The following is a 20,425-nucleotide window of genomic DNA, read 5'->3' on the forward strand; positions in this document are numbered from 1 at the left end:
AGTATCATTATCGAAAATATGTTGATTGACCTTAGAGTAATACAATAGACTTTAGCATTTTATTATTACATTGGCTACAGCACATGCATCAAATGAAAACATGAAGTCAGTGTCGTTGATGTAGCAGGTTGAACAGGATCAATTTATGATGAGCAACCACTTTTATTTATGTGCTGCCGTGTAGGTAAGCAATAATGTACGACAATAAATCAATCACGAAGCAGACGCAAAGGTCTTCATGATAACAAACAAGAGCCCATTATGGCAGTAATAAGAAAACAGAAAAACTAACATCATCCTCCATCTGTTAACTTCTGTTGGCAAACGTGATGAGTATCTTTGATTAAACCATTAATTAGTTGAAGCAATTATATGATGCATCAGTATTGTTTCTATGGTTACTTTCAGCATGATACAGAGCATGTATGTGGTGAAGCAATGCATGCCAGCCAATCAGAAACAAGCATTTCCTGTGGGCGGTATGATAATAATTCAACTTTCATAGCCTTTTATATCTGCTTTCATGTATATTTGCCCCAAAAAATTGCAAAAATTTGACTGTCAGAGTTGCTGGATGATATAAATGTTGGACACCCACCATGTCATCAGGAGCAACATGCCAGATAGACACCGTATTGTCATCCACGTCTTTGTTTATGGACAAATATGAAGGCTGGTACACTTTAGTGGGTTCTAATATCAACACCTGGAAAAGAGATACACATGTTGTACGATTCCTGTTATTTAACCAATTAAAGTTTGCTGAGCATGCATCGTCTTTTTTTGTTTGTGTTTGCTGGCTTTAATATGCATATTAAACCTGAGACACACTTTGTGAGAGCTGCATTTGAGCTGAAGTCACCTACAGGAAATCGGACAGAGGAGACGTCTTTCTTGGTGGCCTCCACCAGAAAGTCCATCCAGAAGTCCACCAGCTCCTGCTTGGGGGCCGGCTGCTCCACGCCGGGTTTCTTAAACTGCTGGTAGATCAAGAAGGTCTCCACCAGTGAGCACACATACCTGAATCCAACCATAGAGAGAGAACAAAAGAAAAAACAATGAATGAGCCCAGAAAAATATGGAACCAAATGTCAGAGTCACACGAAACTTAACTGACGTCCCATTTCTCATCAGGAAAACATCTGCAAAGAAAATGACTGACTGGCAGATAACTTGCATTTGTGTTGTATTGTTTTTAAACCCATGAGCATAGATCAAGAAGGATCACAGAAACAAACAATACCATATGATTGTGTTTCCATGCTGGGACTCATTTGTATTTATGACATTAACTTAAAGACTTTTCGCAGCACAGACACAAACAAAGAACAGCAGGCTCTTAAGCACTGCAAAAAAAAAGGACGGTTTCCTGTACTCCTCCACATGTTGTACAACTGATACAGCCACATGAAAATGTTGAAGGATTAAAGGTTGATTTTGGACTTTATGTTTCCCATTTTGCCATGAACGTGATATTTGCCAAACGCGTGCACGATGGCCACAGATGCCACTGTGGTTTCAAGGGAAAGCTGAGCTACAAGTTTCCGATCACGACGACACTAGCGCCGTCGACGATGGATGCGGATGTCTAAAATGTGTTTTTTTTTCGGCACGCTAATCTGTGAACAGCTTATCAGCCGCGTTCTCACCAGATGGGGGCTCTGAGTTTGAAGAGTTTCTCCGAGGCCTGGATGACCCTGGTGTTGTCGCAGGCCAGGATGCTGGCGCCCAGGAAGAAGCCCACGTCCCAGTAGGTCTGCAGCTTGTCCAGGCTGCCTTTTTTCCCCAACAGGCTGCTCAGCTTCACTCCTGGAAAACAGGAGAGAGTATTTAATACAACAGGGAGATCATTTGTAGTACTCCCCTTGAAAAAGGACAAGACAGCTGAGGGGAGACTGTAAGAAAAGGCTCAAAACATGTTTATCGTATATGTTTATTTATAATTGTGATAATGGTTTTGGTTTCTGCTGCTACACTTCCTGCTGCAGTAACCAGCCATTTGGAGAGGCAGGTGGGGGTCACGGGGATTACTATAGGGGGAGAGCAGGGTCCAGAGGGACTCGGGGTGGGGCTAATTTAGGGAGCTGCAGGCTGATTCCCAGGACTACTTGCTCCGTTTCCCACATTCCTGAGCTCCTCTGAGTCTCAGATTCCAGCACAGACCCATGGGATTGGGAACAAGGGCTCAACAGGAAGAAAGCCACTATACGCATGATCTAAACTTTCTTTATCAAAGCAGCAATAATCAATATTGTTTATAATACACTGGATCAAATGACTAAGTGTAATAGGACGGAGGTTGCAGGTAGTGATGCACGCAGAGTATTGTCATCAAACTCTGCAGTTCCCCTCAGTTCTGTGGAGCTTTATAGAGTCTTTCAGTTCATCGTTCACTCTCACAGCTCTCATAGCACAGTGTTTAGCTGCAGCAGAGTGTTTCAGCTCTAAAACACAATTCTATGTATACACCTACACCAGCAACAAACGACACAGTTTATGGACCATCGTTGAGCTGGTAGCTACTTAATAGCCACACATTTACCCCCTTAGTTGTTGGAGATCAAATCAAAGCTATATTGAATACTGGACATTTGTCAGGCAGACAGAAACACAGCTACAAATGTATGCTCATGTGTCTGCCGAACATGTAAATAGCAGGCAGCCTGTTTCAGCTGGGTTGATGAGAGTGTCGAGACTGAGCCGTAACGGTGACGTTGCGATCCTTAAAATGCAAAACTATGAGCTGAAAGACATTAAAACACTCCGTAGAGTGATAATAAAATATTTTTTTGCGTGCATAAAAATATTCACAAGCGCAGCTTTAACCTGCAGATACAAATCATAAAACAGAAACTTGCCTCAGCAAATTTTCTACCTTTTTACAAATACATGCCATGGGTAGATCTGACTGATTGTAAAGGGCTGTTGCAGAGCAAAGACAGATATCCGATGTCGCATCCACTCACCCACTTTGCGAAGTTCAAAAGATGTGTCAAACTGGTGTCCGGCTGCCAGGAGTAGAACAGCATAGTTGATCCCAGAGTGTAGTGTTGGCTCCGACTCAAAGCCCTTTTTAAACCTGATCGCAGAATAAAACAAATGACTTCAATAAATAATAACAAATGCGTCATTCCACACCCTTGCACGTCGGAGATAACGGATGGCTTCATTGGGCTCCCCGGCCTCCTGAGACACTCCAAGATACAAAAACAATTACAACCATATTGAGTTGGGATCACAGAACAGCAAACCGCCACGGAGAGAACCCTCGGAATTGTCATTTGTTTAATGAGCAATCTGTTGTGCTGAGGGAAGGGGTGTGAATGTTATTCGGAGCCTCTGCCAATTTGTGACATGGAACTGAGAATAATAGCCAGATGGGAGCTCGATAACGCAGGCAGCTTATTCAATCGACTGAGAGCAATTTCCAGATAAAGGCAACCAGCATCCTCCTTTTAATATTTCTGCTCTGTTATTAAGTCAACTTCCGTCGTGCATATCACATCCTCAAAATGACTGAACAACATACTCACAAGATAGTACCAAGTAACACCTTGATTTGAATCAGAACAGCCTTCCTGGATTCAACAAGGTGCTGGAAACCCTCCACATACATCTCACTCTCTGCTGACTCATTAGCAACAAGCACATCCTGCAAGTTCACGGCGCTCATTCTGTCAACATCCAGCGTCATTATCCCAAAGGTCTGAACAAGGTTTAGATCCGGACTGAACTTAAAATCACTCTCCAAAAACACAGGACATTCGCACCTTAAAGGACTTCTATACAGACAGTAAATGTATGAACAACTTGTCGATTGACTGACACATCTAATATGAGCATTCATTTTAATGATAGAATCTAAAAAAAGAAATGAGAAGAAAATGTATTCCCTTCATAGAAGCTTGATGTCATGATCATTATCTTTCAACACAGTGTAATACCTACATTGATCTTTGACGCAACAGTGTGTTGCCTGACGATGTTCTTCCTATTAAGAAATCAATAAGAACTGCACTGTCGTCAGTATTGTGGAGCGGTGCATTAGCGAGAAAAACCTTCAAACGAGGCATCCACTTTCAGTGAAAAGGGATTAAGGCTGTTAAAAAAGGGAAACGTTGCACCCGTACTATTTATTCCAGACACAAGATCTTCCAAATGAGGCTTGATTGGCAGTAGGAGCCACGGATATTTTACCATATCACCATTTCCTCTTGGAGCCCGTACTGCAGACGCAAGGCAGCCCTTTTAACATCATTAAAAATATTTGAATCACAGCTATCTTTGTCAGCGTAACTCTTAAATGCTCTTGGTTTTTCTTCTTGGTGTCTCTCCTGACTTGCCAAAGGGTTTTACCTTCATGATAACAGCAATAGTTATTCACAGCTCCATTCACAGTAAACTCTCAATCCTGTGGTGCGACGATCCAGTGAGACATCTATCATGCGTCTTGCCCTTCGAAACATTTGAACATATGCGACTCAGCGTCTGGAGGAGCCACCTGACATCCTGTCTCACCATTGTATGCCGCTGTCTCTGCTCGGCGTGTCAGTGAAGTGGGACTCCAGGAACATGTCCTTGTAGATCCGTCCCACCAGGCAGTAGATGTCCGAGGCTACCTGCTCCTCGCCCTCCACCAGTGGCAGAATTATGTCCAGAGCCTTCTGTCTGTCGCCCGGCAGGTTCCTCCTACGCTCACAAATACACAGCATGCAAAGTCAGGGAGGATGCAAACGGAGTGTGTAGCAATGAAGCAAAAAACACTTGGGTGTCAGGACATCTTAACCTCTGCTACATCAATTGAAGCCATTCCTTTTTGTATTTTTTTAGATTTCGCTTGCAAGTCCTTCAAACTTATGGAAGTTCACTGGAAAATGGTGGATTACTCTCAGGTTTTAAAAGGTGACATTAGTTGTTTCTATTTCATCCTTACTGACCGCCAGAGGCAGTGCTTAACACTGGATGTATCCCGTCTCGCGCATGCGCAGGTCGAATATTTATATCAACAAAGTCACGTGTGACCTCGGATGACCACCGTCATCTATAAGTTCCGGTGTCATCCTGAGCTCAGTCCCCTTTTTTTCTTCTCGCGTCGCAGGTTAGCTACCATGGTAGCTTAAACAAGGATGTGTCTACGATCAAGACATATTAGAGCTCGTCGCTGTAGCCTTGTGACTACCGGTCGGAGTTGCGGTTCTCTCGCCCTCCAAAGGCTGCGACGAGCTGTCCCTCTTCGGAGGGAACGGTGTGTTCGCCGTTCGGACATCGAGCCCCGGACTGGTGGCCGCCCCTATCATCGGTCGTCACCAGTCTGATAAGGGTCAGCTAAGTCGTGATGACAGCAATCGGTAAGATCGATTAACATTGTTTTCTATAACAGTTGTTTGTTCCACGGTTGGCAGAGCGCTTCCGCTCTAGTAATCGAGTGGCGCGCTAACGAGAGCGTAGAATTACGCTGTCGGCCCGCCCTTCACAGTGTTACGGCTATCACAGTTAGCAGAGTGTTCCTGCTCAGGCAAACTTTGTGAGACACTAGTCCGCATTGGCGTTGTGTACATGGAGATTTAATCTTTACATCTGACGTAATTCGCAGTTAGCAGTGTCTTCACTCAGGCTAACTTGGATGCTAGCTGGCTAGCTAAACAAAGCTGATACTGGGGCTGTAGCCATCAACTTTGTATCCTTACAGCTGTCACAGTTAACAGAGCGTCCTCGCTCAGGTTAACTCAGTGGGAAACTAGCTAAAACAAAAGCTGATACTGGGACTGCGTCCATCAACTTTGTATCCTTACGGCTGTCACAGTTAACAGAGCTGTCACAGTTAACAGAGCGTCCTCGCTCAGGTTAACTCAGTGGGAAACTAGCTAAACAGAGCTGATACTGGGACTGCGTCCATCAACTTTGTATCCTTACGGCTGTCACAGTTAACAGAGCGTCCTCGCTCAGGTTAACTCAGTGGAAAACTAGCTAAACAAAGCTGATACTGGGGCTGTAGCCATCAACTTTGTATCCTTACAGCTGTCACAGTTAACAGAGCGTCCTCGCTCAGGTTAACTCAGTGGGAAACTAGCTAAACAAAAGCTGAGACTGGGACTGCGTCCAGCAACTTTGTATCCTTACGGCTGTCACAGTTAACAGAGCGTCCTCGCTCAGGTTAACTCAGTGGGAAACTAGATAAACAAAGCTGGTACTGGGGCTGTGGCCATCAACTTTGTAGCATTACAACGATCACAGTTAGCGGAATGTGCTCGCTCAGGCTAACTCGGTGAATGCTAGTTGTACTAAATCAGCATTGAGGTTGTGCCCATGGATGGTTTTGACGCATTACGGCTGTCGAGTTCGCTCCGGCTAACTAGAAGCTAATACTCGGTGTGTCCATTGATTGTTGTAAACATTATGGACATATCGGTAGCGGATATCAGTTAGCAGAGTGCCCTCGCTCAGGCTAACTGGTAGCACACCAAGAGTTACAGCGCCTGTCCAAGTGGAGAGTGTCCTCGCACTGTAAGGACTGTGGGTTTTTTTGTCCGTTTTCACAGTAGCAGAGTGCTCTCGCTCAAGCTAACTGGTGGGACACCAATATCTGCAGCAGCTGTCTTAGTGAAGAGTGTCCTCGCTCCCCTCTCACTGTAAGGACTGTGTTCTTTTTGTCCGTTTTTCACAGTAGCAGAGTGCTCTCGCTCAAGCTAACTGGTGGGACACCAATATCGGCAGCAACTAGTTTAGTGAAGAGTGTCCTCGCCCCTCTCACTATAAGGACTTTGCCTGACCTGTTTCCACAGTGGCAGAGTGCTCTCGCTCAAGCTAACTGGTGGGACACCAATATCGGCAGCAACTATCTTAGTGAAGAGTGTCCTCGCTCCCCTCTCACTGTACGGACTGTGTTCTGTTTTGTCCGTTTTTACGGTAACAGAGTGCTCTCGCTCAAGCTAACTGGGGGGACACTAATATCTGCAGCAACTATCTTAGTGAAGAGAGTGGGCTTAGAGAGTGTCCTCGCCCCTCTCACTATAAGGACTTTGCCTGACCTGTTTCCGCAGTTGCAGAGTGCTCTCGCTCAGGCTAACTGGTGGGTCACCAATATCCGCAGCGGCTGGCTAAGGGAAGAGTGTCCGAAGGATCACTCGCCACTGACTGCCCCCTGCCTGTTCTCTCAACCTTCAGCAGAGCGCTCTCGCTCGGACTGATTGGGAATTCCGCATAAACTAGTGGGACAAGGGTTCCACCAGAATCGCGGCCATGTTCAACTCTCCCGGCTGTAGGACCTGTATAGCTCCTCTTCAGCCGGAGGACGGCCCTGACCTCTTGCCCTAGCAGGGAGAACCCAGGCAGGACCTGCGGCATCACGCCTTGAGCAGTAAGGTCTGCTAGGCTGGCCGAAGTGGAACACCTGATGCGGGAGGTCTACCTCCCCCTGTCAGGGCAGCTGAATCCAGACCAACCTACCCTGGTCATTGGTATGGCGCTTGCACGCCGGGCATACACAGCAGCTGGAGCATCCACCTGTGAGTGCCTTCTTCAGGCACCTTCCCGCCCTCACCACCTTTTCTGTTCCTCCCTCCGAGGAATATCTGAGGGAGTTGCGTGCATGGTGGAGACACCAGGGCTCTCTCCCGCCTTACATCAGACCATGCAGGAGGTGGCAAATCTGGCCTTGCACGTATGCCAGCCAGTTCGACGACTATGGCGTCCATCAGTTTCCCCTGAGGAGACTCTGAGGCCCGATGCCAGGTGCCCTCGACCCAATGTCGGGTCAAAGATGACCTGCTATCCAGGGCTTAGGACACAGCAGCGCTGTGCACCGTATCGACAACTCCCTCTCCCACCTCATGCTTTCCCTCGCAGATTCTCTGCAGCGGGCTACTTCGACGCTTCTGCTCAGTGATGCTTCATTGCAGGCGTTTGCGCTCATATCGAGGGAACGTGGATGGATGATGTCCACCCTGGTTCAGACTCGCCGCCAGGTTTGGCTGGCGCAGTCACCCCTATCTGAGACATGTAGGAGGACCCTCCATACTGTCCCAGTGGAGCCTGGTGAGCTGTTCGAGTCAGCTGCTGTACAGGCGCTTCAGCGGACTGTTAGAGCTAGCCAGACCTGGCAGCAGTTATCTGGTCTTTGCAGGGACATGCCTGCACCCCCAGACCTAGGGGTCCCATTTTTGGCCCACAAGGCCGTTTCTCAGCCTCCAGCTTACCCTAGTAGCGCAACAGGCCTCGGCGTCCTGCTGAGAGGCCGGACCGCTACCTATACAACCCTACTTACGTCCCCGTCCCCCCCGGCAGGGGTGCCAGGAGATGTCTCCAGGCCGGCTGTCAGGGTTCTTTCTCCCATCAGCGGATTTCCAAGGGAGAGTGGTGCACGTCTATCGACGCCTGTTCCCATGGTGCGTCACCACAACTTTCAGTCCTGGGTGCTTCCATTCGGACTCTCCCATCTCCCCATGGGTGTCCACAGTGTGTTACTGCTGTCCTTTCCCCCTGCAATCGCAGGGCGTGAACATACTGCCGTACTTAGACGACTGGCTGACCTAGGCGCCGTCCCGGCTTCAGGCGCCACAGGACACTGCTCGCCTTCTCTCACGTGGCCCGGTAGGCCTCAAGGTGAACATGGAGAGGAGCTACCTGAGCCCTTCTCAGAGCATAACCTTCATTAGGGTGGCCCTATGAGGGCCTGTCTGTCGCCCCAGTGCGGATGGCTGAACAGCCTTCACTTGGATGCCAAGTGGCACAGATACAGGGCAATAATATTATCGAAACAGTGTCTATTCATCTATTCACTATCCCCATGGAGGGAGTGCATATCTGGCGAACAGTGTCCCAGGAACCGAGCCCCAGGGGCTCGGTTCCATTCCACCTGGAGATTGTCACAACAGTTACCTGCCTCTCAAGGCGGGTGCAGGGTGACAGAACGGGACAGCCTGGGGGCAGTTGTCTGCTGAAAGACCGCAGGTCCAGGTTCTAGAGCTAGCGCTCGAGCACTTCCTTCCATGTTGAAGGGAAAGCATGTGCTTGTCCGGTGGACAGCACCTCTGCTGTGATTTCCCATGAACTATCGATGGGTCACCAGATCTGCAGAAGTTGCTACGGGGATCACCGTGGCCTTCTGACTTGGGAGGCCCCTCGCCTGAGCCTGTGGGCAATGTACCCACCAGGAGAATGGAACAAGGTTGTGGTTTTCCTGTTCCGTTACAAGCCTCCACCGGGAGAGTGGCGGCTGCAGCCAGACGTGTCGACCCACTGCCCCCACTGGGTCTCCCTGACGGAGGACCAGCCCTCTGGGTCAAGATGCCCTGGCTCACACGTGGCCAGAGGATCTTCTTTATGCCTTTCCACCATTCCCTCTGCTTTTGCTGTAAGCTTGTCAGAGTTCTTCCCCGACAGGAGGGATCTCCTGTCGCAACTAGAGGGTCGGATTTGGCATTCCAATCCCTGCCGCCTTCAATTAGGGGTCACGGGAGGGCCCGACCGGATGCTGAGTGGCTGCATAGAACCAGTCTGACGGACTATTCTGAATGCCAGTGCGCGGTCTACCTGCCTGCAGTACAAGAAACAGGTGGAAGCTGTTCTCCGACTAGTGTGCGGCTCAGAACAAGGTCCCAGTACAGCGCCCCGTGCCTGCTGTACTGCGTTTCTACAGTCTCTCCTGGATAAGGGCCGGTCTCCCCTGCATGGGACCTACCCTTGGTACTGGACAGCTTATGCTTGTCCTTTTGAACCCCTGGCACAGGCGGAGCCTAGATGGCTATCAGCAAGACGGTTTTCTCCTTGCTGTCAATTCAGCTCAATGTGGGGCGAGCTGCATGCCCTATCAGTGGAAGCATCATGTCTGAGGTGGAACTCAGATGGCTTGGGTGTCACTTTCTGGCCTAAGGCAGTGTTTCTCCCAAGGGGGTGGATACGGTCACATATAAACCGGCCTATCCAGCTGGCAAAGTTGACCCCCCCCCCCCTCCCCCATCGGGAGAGGAGAGGTCAAGGCTGCTGTGCCCAGTGTGGGCCCTCAGAGCTTATATAGCAGCCACCGCCTGCATAGTCAGTTATGGTGAGCCTGAGAAGGGCTGTGCTCCTTTTTAAGGGAAAAAGGAAAAACGGCACCTGTCCCACTGGATAGTGGAGGCCATTGCCGATACATACAAGGCGAGCGGCTGCGCTCGGCCATCCGGGGTGAAGGGTCACTACCAAGAGTGTCTCCACACCGAGGGCAAGCCTGAGTGGTGTGCCTGTGGGGGATACATGTGCGGCGGCCTCATGGGCATCGCCGAGCACATTCACCAAACACTACAGAGTTAACGTTGCCGGCCCTCACCCACTGGGGAGGGTTCTTGGCCAATTTTCTCTGCCGGAGCTATAAGGGGTAGTTACTGTGCTTCCTCGTGACTCTTTTGGTATAAGTCATCCAGTGTTAAGCACTGCCTCTGGCGGTCAGTAAGGATGAAATAGAACGAAAGTTACGGACGTAACTACGGTTCTATGAATCCTGGATGACCGCCAGAGTTCTTGGTCACTCGGAATCCCGTGAACTCGCGAGAAGATTCCATAGGACTGAGCTCAGGATGACACCGGAACTTATAGATGACGGTGGTCATCCGAGGTCACACGTGACTTTGTTGATATAAATATTCGACCTGCGCATGCGCGAGACGGGATACATCCAGTGTTAAGCACTGCCTCTGGCGGTCATCCAGGATTCATAGAACCGTAGTTACGTCCGTAACTTTCGATTTACACCATATAAATATGACAATAGGCTAATTTCCTAAAGATCATCAATTACATTTCAAAGGGCTGGTTTAAGCACTTCACCATTTAACATTGCTTTCTATTTTCGGGTTCGGACATATAAGCACTTTCCACAAATCATGAAGGGAGTAACAGGTGGCACGCCTTCCCCCATTTAACAACAATAGGAGGTATAAAAGGAGAGCACAACCGTCAACCAATACTACTCCCAAACACTTATTATACTAGTACATCCCTATTTGGCATAATTTGCTCATGACCCAAATTTAGATTTCGTCTTATGCATTCAAGAATGCTTCTTTCCGACACCAGAATACGGGGACAGGATACCTTAAAAGAGCACTCCTCTGATTCAGCATTTCACTCCTATAACAGTGTTGGACTCACGATGGACAGTTAAAAAAAGGTTTCAAATCGCTGCAGCAGAACCAGAGATGTTGTCTTTTTATTCCGCACACTCTTCTATTGTTGTTGGGAAGTGACACCCGGCACAGAGGCGGCCATTCAGAGCCCGACGTAAATTACAGAGGTTACTGCGTTCACTTACAGAATCTCCACTTGTATTTAGTACTGTGAGCCTCCAGTGGATCATTCAGGTGCGTCTGTTACAACTAACCCGAAATAATGGAGGCTCTACAATGAAAAACCCATCTAAAAAATGAACTGCAAGCTCTCGAGGTGTTCATTAATTGAAACACATGAATGTTTTGTTTCCATGAAAGCTTTTATATTTCCTGTTCTGATCCCTCAGTGTGCAGGAAAGATGTGATTAATGCTTCTGCAGTATTATAATAAAACAAAACAGAGCTGGGAGTGTAGCATGAGCAACAGGGTTGGACAATAAACAAAACCAACACCTCAAATGAATTGTTATTATTCAATTTGATTGACTCACAATGGATTTATTTTCTCTCTCGCCATTTTCAACAAATAAAATGGGCTGGCTCACGCATGTCATTAATTATAACCCCAGCTGTCAGTTTATGAGGTACACCTAACTAAGTGAATAACAAGATGCAATACATCTCACCCGAATGAAGGCTGTAATGTTCAGTTTTGTTGAAACGACGTTGATTCAACTTTATGGTCCTTTTGGAGGCTGTTTTTGTTTTGGTCTTGGCGCCCGTTGACTCGTACTGCGTTAGACTCTGAGGTGTTTATAATGTTCCTCATTTATATCAACGAGGGTCCAATCAATGACTTCTAACAACATGTTTAATCTACAAAAACAGCACACCGTACCGTCCACTTTAACTGGACTGTAATGAATGAAAGACATTTAGAAGGGAGCAAATACAGGCAGGAATATCGTAATGGATATATATCGGGGAGTCACAATGGATTAGTCGTCTACTAATACAACTAAAACACAACTAAAACCTGGTCCAAGCACTTGTCAGAACTCCAAGAACCAGGAAACCATGAGGCCGAGACTATCATTGATCGAAGCAAAACAGCTGTTTAAATAAGTGACTTGAGGCTGAGGCTGAGAGGCTTTCCTGCAGTGGACCACGATGGCTGTGGAGTCCGTGTCGGAGTCAAAACTCAAGCCTGAAATATTACCCTGAAAACGACAACTAACTGGAGTGTAATCAACAGAACATGTCACATTACTGGACCTGCTATTTCAATCACAGGGGAACTCTGTAATGCAGCCCAGAGGCACCACAGCAATGAGATGAGCCGCTATGCATCAATCCTTGATGGCCATGATATATTAATCGTTTATGATAAGGAGAGCATTACTTAAGAGGATTATTTGTACATGCTTGTCTTCTTGTTTTATTATATAACACGTCGGGTATTTATATCAACTAAGGTCCCTTACATCTTCAGGAATATCCTCATTATGATGTTAATTTGAGCAGCAAAGTGCTTCATACTCTATTCCGTGAGGGCAAATTTATGTTCTCGAGGGATGAAATTTCGACACGGCTTTGTTCTCGCGTTAATGAACGTGTCAAAACACAGAAAGAAATGCGTGGCGTTGCGAGGACGAAGTCTCACACACACACAGGCACCAAAGTGTGATGCAAACAAAACGTGGCTCCTCTCCAGAGCGTGTTAAATAAAACATATGAGCTGACAGCTATTGCCATGGAGACCGTCCAGAGGGAAGAGCGCTCAGGGAGACGAGACCCCCGCTCTCTCTCCTAATGCATGGAGCTATTTCTCCCTTTCTTCTCTCCAGGGTGCTGACTGGTATTTGGATGGAGCAGATTCTTCCCTCGCTGCTGTCAGGAGCCCGGCAGTGCTCACACGCCCCGGGGGCCGCCCTGCTGCAGACATGAGGCTGAAGCCAATTAGTCCACACGCACACATACTTCAACCTGAGAGATTCAATTAGAGGCAGAGCACCAGCTTAAGAGCGCTCATCACGCGGTTGTTAAGGCGCACTACTGGTAATCTCAGGGCTCGGCGAGGGCTGCGCGCTGCTGGGTCGGAACTGGGAACTGATGATTTATAAAAGTCCACTTGAAGCGGAAAATGACGTCTGGTTCGGAACTCAAAAGAGAACGATTTTTCTGTCCCATCACTCTGTTGTGCAGTCTCTTACAACGTACCATTAACTTATGACAGGAGCGGCTTTTTGAAGACTGCTGTGACACATCAGTCATTTTGTATTCAACCCTTAGACTATGGTGACGTAATCTACAGGTCCGCCTCCAAAACAATCTTCTCAATAAACTGGAAGTCATCTCCCATTCTGTCACCGGTGCTCCTTTCAACACTCATCACTGCAGCCTGTACTCTCCAGTCAACTGGCCGTCACTCCATAGATGCAGATTAATCCACTGGTATCAGTTATCTGTAAAACTGTCATTGGTAGAACCCCCACCTGTCGCCGCTCTCTATTCATCATCTTCAACAGTAACCGCAATTTACTCTCTTCAGACTTCATAAACGTAGTCATTCCATGAGTCTGCGCCGCCTTCGGCCGTTTCTCGTTCCAGTTTGCTGCTCCAAGCGACTGGAACGAGTTGCAAAAGAAGCTAAAAGAAGCTAAAACTTGCTTCTCCAGGAACACGTTTGTCTTTTATACATATTTTACACATTATGATGTTGTTATTTTTGTACGATTGAAATGTTTCCATGTTTCATCGTTTATCATGACTTGTTTCCTGTTGCTGCCTTTTTGGCCAAGTCATCATTTAAAATGAGAACTGGTTATTAATTGACTTATCTGGTTAAATAAAGATAAAATAAAAAAACTTCACCGGTTAAGCGTAGTTGTAGTGACGAATGGTACCGTAATGAATAGGTAAGCTGACACAGTAGAGACCTCCCACAGCTGTTTGTCTCGACTCATGGCGTCCTGTTCTCAACTAAACTGAGGGAGCGTCTTCTGTCATTAACACTTATCACATGAATCTATCTGACATAATGTCTCACTGTTGCTGCCTGGAGCTCGTAAAACACAGAATCACATCCTGGTAATCTGCCAGACAGGAACAGCGAAAACACATCTTGGCATCTTGACGCCCTGCAGAAGCATTTTCCAATTGCTGCCAAATTAAAGAACGGCATGCGTTGTTGCCGTTTGAGGCCGTCGCACCACGAGAACCGCAGGAAGTTTACAAGAAAGGCAGCTGGTGAGAAACAGGCAGTCAAAACCTCTCTGTGTCGTACATCTGTCTTTTCCCCGAGCATAGCAGCACACATGCTACTAATAATATCACTGAATTTGTTGCTGCTTGTAACGTCAACATTTAAAAAAAAAAATTATATTTAACTGGAGCTTTGAGGAAAATTCTCCCACCACTGCTGCTTATGAAACCCTCTCAAAAACAAAGATATAAACCCAAGATAAACTGGTTGGTTGATACGTGTATATGTAAGCAACAATAGACCATGTGCTGTCTTGATACTTGGAAATAACAGGAACAGGATGAAGAAGAAGTTTTCTGACATATCATAGTGTATCATTGTCGTTGTGTTAGGACTACATACAAATGGGACTACAAGATGGATTGTGTTCAAATCATAATCCATAATCAGAGATTCACTGAATGCAATTTTCTTGGCCGATTCCTACTTTTTTTTAAGTCTGACCTCACGATTTGGATTATTATGCATGACGATTTTCTTTCGAAGAACTATTGTTTATAGCGAGGGTCCAGACCAACTTTTTTCACCGCCGTCCCCGTCAGTGTACACCGTCAACAATTATAAATGTTTTTACTTTGTTATTGCCATGCAAAGTGGTTATTTGTTTAAAAACACACAAGTCACATGGTTATGAATTACATTGTTGTATTTTTTTCATCAAATATTTGCTTTGGTTGAAAACAAAAGAAACATGGCATTAGCTTTTTAGAGCTATGTGTTAGGAACTAAACACCTCATAATTCCCTTTCTTATGTCTACATTTTAAAGCACATTTTTAAACCTAAGCCAATTAAAAGTGCTTTACAAATACATTAGAAAACATAAAAAATTGTATTAACTCATTAGAAACCATTTTAAAAGACATTAAAAAAAAGATAAATATATTACATCGGTAAAGAGTTTAGCTTTACGGGTCGGTCAAAGGCGCTAAAATGTTTTGAACTAGATCTAAAGGCAATCAGTGTTGAAGTCTTACATCTTTGTTTGGTACAGTTTGGTACAGCAAAGTAGGAGTTGAACTCATGGTCAGGGCAGTTTCAGCAAGAGCTATTTGTTGGAAAGGTTTCTTTCTGTGGTAAACTGCAGTTTAATGTACCCTGTGCACAAATGAAGCTCAAGCGCAAGTTCAGACAGGAAGACTATCCCTGCACGCTCATGCTCGTATGCTTTTCTCTCATACTGCTCCCTCACTAGCAGCACATTCTCTATTCCGGCTGTCACTGTCAGAGGCGTCATAGACTCGATCAGCTGTTCAACAGCTGGCCGTTCCCGGCTAATAGCGCAGAGTCACACCCTCTTCGTTGGCCTATCAGCTTGCCGCTGTCTCCTCTTAAATGTGCCGTATCCCCGCCTCCAGCTTCCTGCTGCTGTTTCATGCGACCCTCCTCCTCCCCAGCACCATGCATCTTCGCAGATGCAGTACTCCATCAGCAGCTCCAGCCAACTCCAGCAGAACCTCCAGCCACCACCAGTGTCTGGACTCCTCGGGGGGATTTATATATATTGTTGCCGCTCAGGGCAAATCACAACGCGATCACAAATCTCCTTGTCGAGTTCAAGCGCCAAAGAACTTCCGTGTAACTCATGAACGACTCATCTGTCATAACAAATGTTAACTACTCATCATTTACTTGTCTCTCCTGATTGAAATATAGAACGGAGGTTATAACTGTGGACCGATCTTTGTTTAAAGGTGTGTCTGTGCTGTTTCAACTGACCAACCAGAAAGCATTTTCCATGACTATGACAAATAATTGAATCAAGTCTATTTAACTTCATTTACTCCTACAAGGACAATTGTGAGCAGCAGCTTGCCACTCTGGTCAACATATAATACACACAGCCAAAGCAATCAAAGGCTTTAAGCTTAAAAACAATGTGAAATTCTAGTAATAAACACATTAATAAATACATATACAGTACAACATCTAAAATACGAAGTAACTAGGCTGTGCAAAAGCATAACAATGACTGTGAAGAACTGAGAAGATGGACAGAAGAGCTTAGGGATGTCCTAAAGATGGCAGCGAGAATTTCCTCACTTATTCATGTTGTTGTCATTATTGTTCATGTCACCTGAGTACGCTCATCAAAAAGTCTCTTTTATTTTGCTTTATTTTCAATAAGTCACACTACAACGTTCACATGTCAAGAGACACAAAATCAAAGCACCTCCACCAAAACCAAAATCTCCCCAATAAATAAATACATACATAAAAATCTGTCAGACTGAATGTGTGCATCAGTGTATCAGAGTGTGTCTCCATGTGCAGCGTTAGTGTCACCAGGTGTATCTTACCGATTCAGTGCAAAGGCGTAGTGGAACTTCACATGTGGATGGGCCATGGGGTCAAAGGTCGGCAGCTTCTCCAGAGTCTCCACCAGCTTCACGATGGACTCATAATCCTGGACGATAAGTGAGGAGCACACTGGTGAGCATTCCTGTCCCATTTCCGACTGATCGCTAAGCATTGTGGGACGGTTGTCCAAGTATCTCTGCACCAAATGTCCTCCAAACACACGCTGCAACTCATGAAGGTATTGAGCTGCTTTGAGGCCGGAGGGAGAGTTTCTGAAGTCTTTTCATTCACTCTGTCTGATTCCCAACTGGCTGCTGAACACCAGAAGCACTTCAATAATTGAGAGGCCCCAAAGAGCGGAAAGAGCGGCAGATTTAATACGGGCAGACCAAAAAAATCAGGGTTATGGCAAGGTTTCAATCTGTTGATGAGAGGTGCATCCTGTTTGGTTCAGTGATTATTTTTTTGCAGATTGAAATTGAGCAACAATTTGCATGTAAACACAATCTTTAGACATTTGAGATGTTAATGTTAGCTTCCAAAAGTCTGATAAAGATTTTAAATTGATCAATCAGCAACTATTTTATTGATGTGTGACATTTTAGAAGCCGAGTAATTAACGGATTCATCAAGAAAACAATTAACAGAATCGTCAACAGAGAAAGTAATCGTTAGTTGTGGACCTTTATTCAACTTAGAGACTTATTAACAAGGACTGTGTCCTCATTTCTTGTGCATTTGTATGTTTTCCTCTATTCTTTTTGTGGGGTTTTAACATTGAACTTTGAATTATAAGAACCCTCTGATGTAAAGACATCTCTACGATCCTCTATAGAGCAATGGGCTGTCTCTACGGTGGCAGGAAAACAAAGGGATTGTTCAACAGCACAAAGGCAGGATTGCTTTATGGCACAGAACAAGAAGGAGCTTTGCTTTGCCTTCAAATTAATCAAATTCTCTCCCTACGTGCCTATTATTTTCAGTTAAACAACAGGAAGCAACAACTACCAACTGTCTCCACTAATTATCCAAATTGTTAAATTATCCTGAGGCAGCAGACTTCATTTCACACATGACAACAACATGCTGATGTTTAGAGAGGCTACACAGAGCAGGTGTACCTGGATGTCCCTGTATGTCAGCAGCAGGTTGATGACGATGTCGACCGAAAGGCACTCCACGTTGTCCAGCCGCTGTTGGATGCGGCTCAGCTCGGCAGTCAGCTCCATGCCAGTGTACAGCTCCCGAGCCTTACGGATCTCATTCAGGATCGTCTCTCGGAAATACTGGCTGTGAGACAAGAAGATACGTAGGAGGGAGAGGAGTTTATGAGTTATGATTAAGAAATACATCTAAAAACCACTCCAGTTTCCATTCTTCAAAGTGAGTTCAATGTGTAATTTTAGGCCTTTCTGTAAACCACACTAACCAAATTACCGGTAGGTGGTTTATATCTCCTTGAGGGGCAAGTCTAACATGCTCAGTGTTTGAATTCATTTCCTGCTTTCCATAATTTCAGATCGCTCTCTAGTGAGAGGAGCTGCATTCCGCTCGTCTTAAATGAGTTTTTCAGAGGAATTATTTCATGAATGTGTTTAAATATTTCCACTTCCAGTAAAGTAATTTGAAACAATCATTTTACTAAATATGAGGCGGGCCTCATAAACCTGCAGATAACTCCTGATATGAGTTTCACTGGACTTTGTGGAGGAAAGCATTAATTTAAGACAATGAACTGAAAGCAGCGTTATTTACAAACAGAAAACTGGATACTCTCTTCTCATATGCTCTTTGAGATTTTTGAATACACAGCAAATGATGAATAGAAATCCTTTTAATGTAAGTTTACAGCATGGAATGCAGCTTTTTAAAAGGGCCATTGTGTTGGAATACACATGACTTTCATCAAATTAGGTTTTTAAATGATTTTGAAATGTCATATTTTAAAATAAAAAATAAAAAATGAATTTCTGTTTTTGTGGTTAGATAAATGTAATTTATGGGGGTGTTGGATTGCTGCTGAATAGCCCCGTTAATACAGGTGCCTCTGTTTGTGTGTGGCGAGTGGGAGAGAAAACTGTATATCCCTTAAAATGTCAGGATCCAGGATCCCTGTCTGACCTGTTCGGTGTTACCTCTGTTTCCCCTGATCTCCTCTCCTCATGTGTCCTGTCATTCCCCCGTTTGTTATTGTGTGCCATGTGCTCTCTGTTTGTCCTCTGCCTCCAGACGCCTCCCATGGCCACACCCTTGAGTGTGCACAGCTGAGGACACTCCAGCCGATCACCTCCTGCTGCCTGACACACCAGACTCAGGGCCCACTAATGAGTCTCCTGTCACTACATAAGCTCTGGCCCTGCAGTCTGGGGTTGTCAGGTCGTACCGTCTTTCACCCTCGTCAACCCCGTGGCGTCCTCTGCCCTCCTTGTGTGTACGGATTACACTCCGCCGCTCTGCCCTCCTTGTGTGACACGGACTACTCTCGCCGTCAAGCTGCCAGCCCTCCGGTGTCGAGCCACGGGCCTCACACCGTCGATCTGCCACTCGGGTGTCGGACCACGGGCTCCACACCTTCACACATTCTGAATAAAACCTGTTAATAGTAACTTCTGTCTCCTGTGGTCTTGCGTTTGGGTCCTACCTGTGTACTCCCACATAACATAAAATCAACCATTGAAAACAGAGTTTTGGTATTGGTGGTAAAACTCGGCAATAGTATCAACAATTTCCCAAAGATCCATGTAATATTGATCATCTGCTGCAGATTATTATCTCTCCCCACTCTTTTCTGTCATGTGTATCCTTGCGGGGAGTGAAAGCCAAATAATAACTCACTTTGTTACCAGAATAAATTAGTTCCATGTGATTGAGCTGACTAAAATCAAATAAGCTTAAAATGAAACCTCCATTATATTAGACCAAGGCAACATTGACCTTTAAAAAGGCCAATGTCAGCCAAATATATGGCATCAGCAAACAGTAAAGACATGTAAAGGTAGCACAGGTCTCAGTGCCATAAAGCAGACGAAATTAAATCTATACTCAATAGTTTATTATAAATAGCAGTCATGCCCCTTCACACAATGTACAGAATTCATTCTACCCTGATACCTGTGACTGCTGAGCTGAAAACGCTCTGCTTTGCTCAATGGTTTTATGCATGCTGGTCTCCAGGAGACAGAAGCTTTATCAAAGCGCATCTTTTGTCTTTTGTGCCTGTAAAAACCTGAGTCACTATTCCTGGAGCAGAGCGAGGGCTAACTGGCTGCTGCATCGCCTGTTGGCAGGAAAGCCTTAAATATTACCCCAGCAACTGAGGTGGTGTAAAATGTTTAGAAAAAGTAGATCATAACCACGCAAGTCAAGGTTGAGGGATGCACTAGATGAAAATAATTACAGCAAGTGAAAATAGTAGGAGTGGGATGATAAAACAAAAAGAGAAACAGTCACAGTGCTACTCAAATATGAACACGATCTGAATGTACAGACACCTCAGATTGCATTTATACAATGAAACCAGTTGAACATTGTTTTACCATATAACCTCATATGGCCCCTATTACAGTACATTTCCTTCAGAGGAACTTCTTGTTAGCAGACATAGCTGAAAATAGTTACATTGTTTTCTTTTGCTTCCTCATCCTCAATCACATTGCTTTGCTTTAATTACTAAAGTGTTTCCTTCAACAGTTTACGGTAAATTAAATTTCATGTTCATTATCATTTTCAGGTTTTCAGGGGAATAACCGAATCATATTCAGCCCTTCAAAGCCAAA

The 20,425-nt window shown here is 45.5% G+C and overlaps 1 protein-coding gene across 2 annotated transcripts in view; it reads right to left on the bottom strand.

Annotated features, from left to right (window-relative positions):
• Nucleotides 1–20,425, bottom strand: part of map3k5 (mitogen-activated protein kinase kinase kinase 5) — a 65,414-nt gene that overhangs the window by 22,552 nt on the left and 22,437 nt on the right. The window contains exons 5-11 of one of the 2 annotated variants that reach the window (XM_079290870.1): nt 17,771–17,939; nt 16,649–16,755; nt 4,519–4,689; nt 2,967–3,079; nt 1,650–1,809; nt 867–1,020; nt 599–706 (exon numbers count right to left, since the gene is read on the bottom strand). In XM_079290870.1, coding sequence (XP_079146996.1) covers nt 599–706; nt 867–1,020; nt 1,650–1,809; nt 2,967–3,079; nt 4,519–4,689; nt 16,649–16,755; nt 17,771–17,939 — 982 coding nt within the window. The remainder of the gene's footprint in view (nt 1–598; nt 707–866; nt 1,021–1,649; nt 1,810–2,966; nt 3,080–4,518; nt 4,690–16,648; nt 16,756–17,770; nt 17,940–20,425) is intronic. The other variant, XM_079290871.1, reaches the window with a different exon arrangement.

This window comes from Melanostigma gelatinosum (assembly GCF_949748355.1).
Source record: "Melanostigma gelatinosum genome assembly, chromosome: 19".
NCBI classification, from domain to species: domain Eukaryota; kingdom Metazoa; phylum Chordata; class Actinopteri; order Perciformes; family Zoarcidae; genus Melanostigma; species Melanostigma gelatinosum.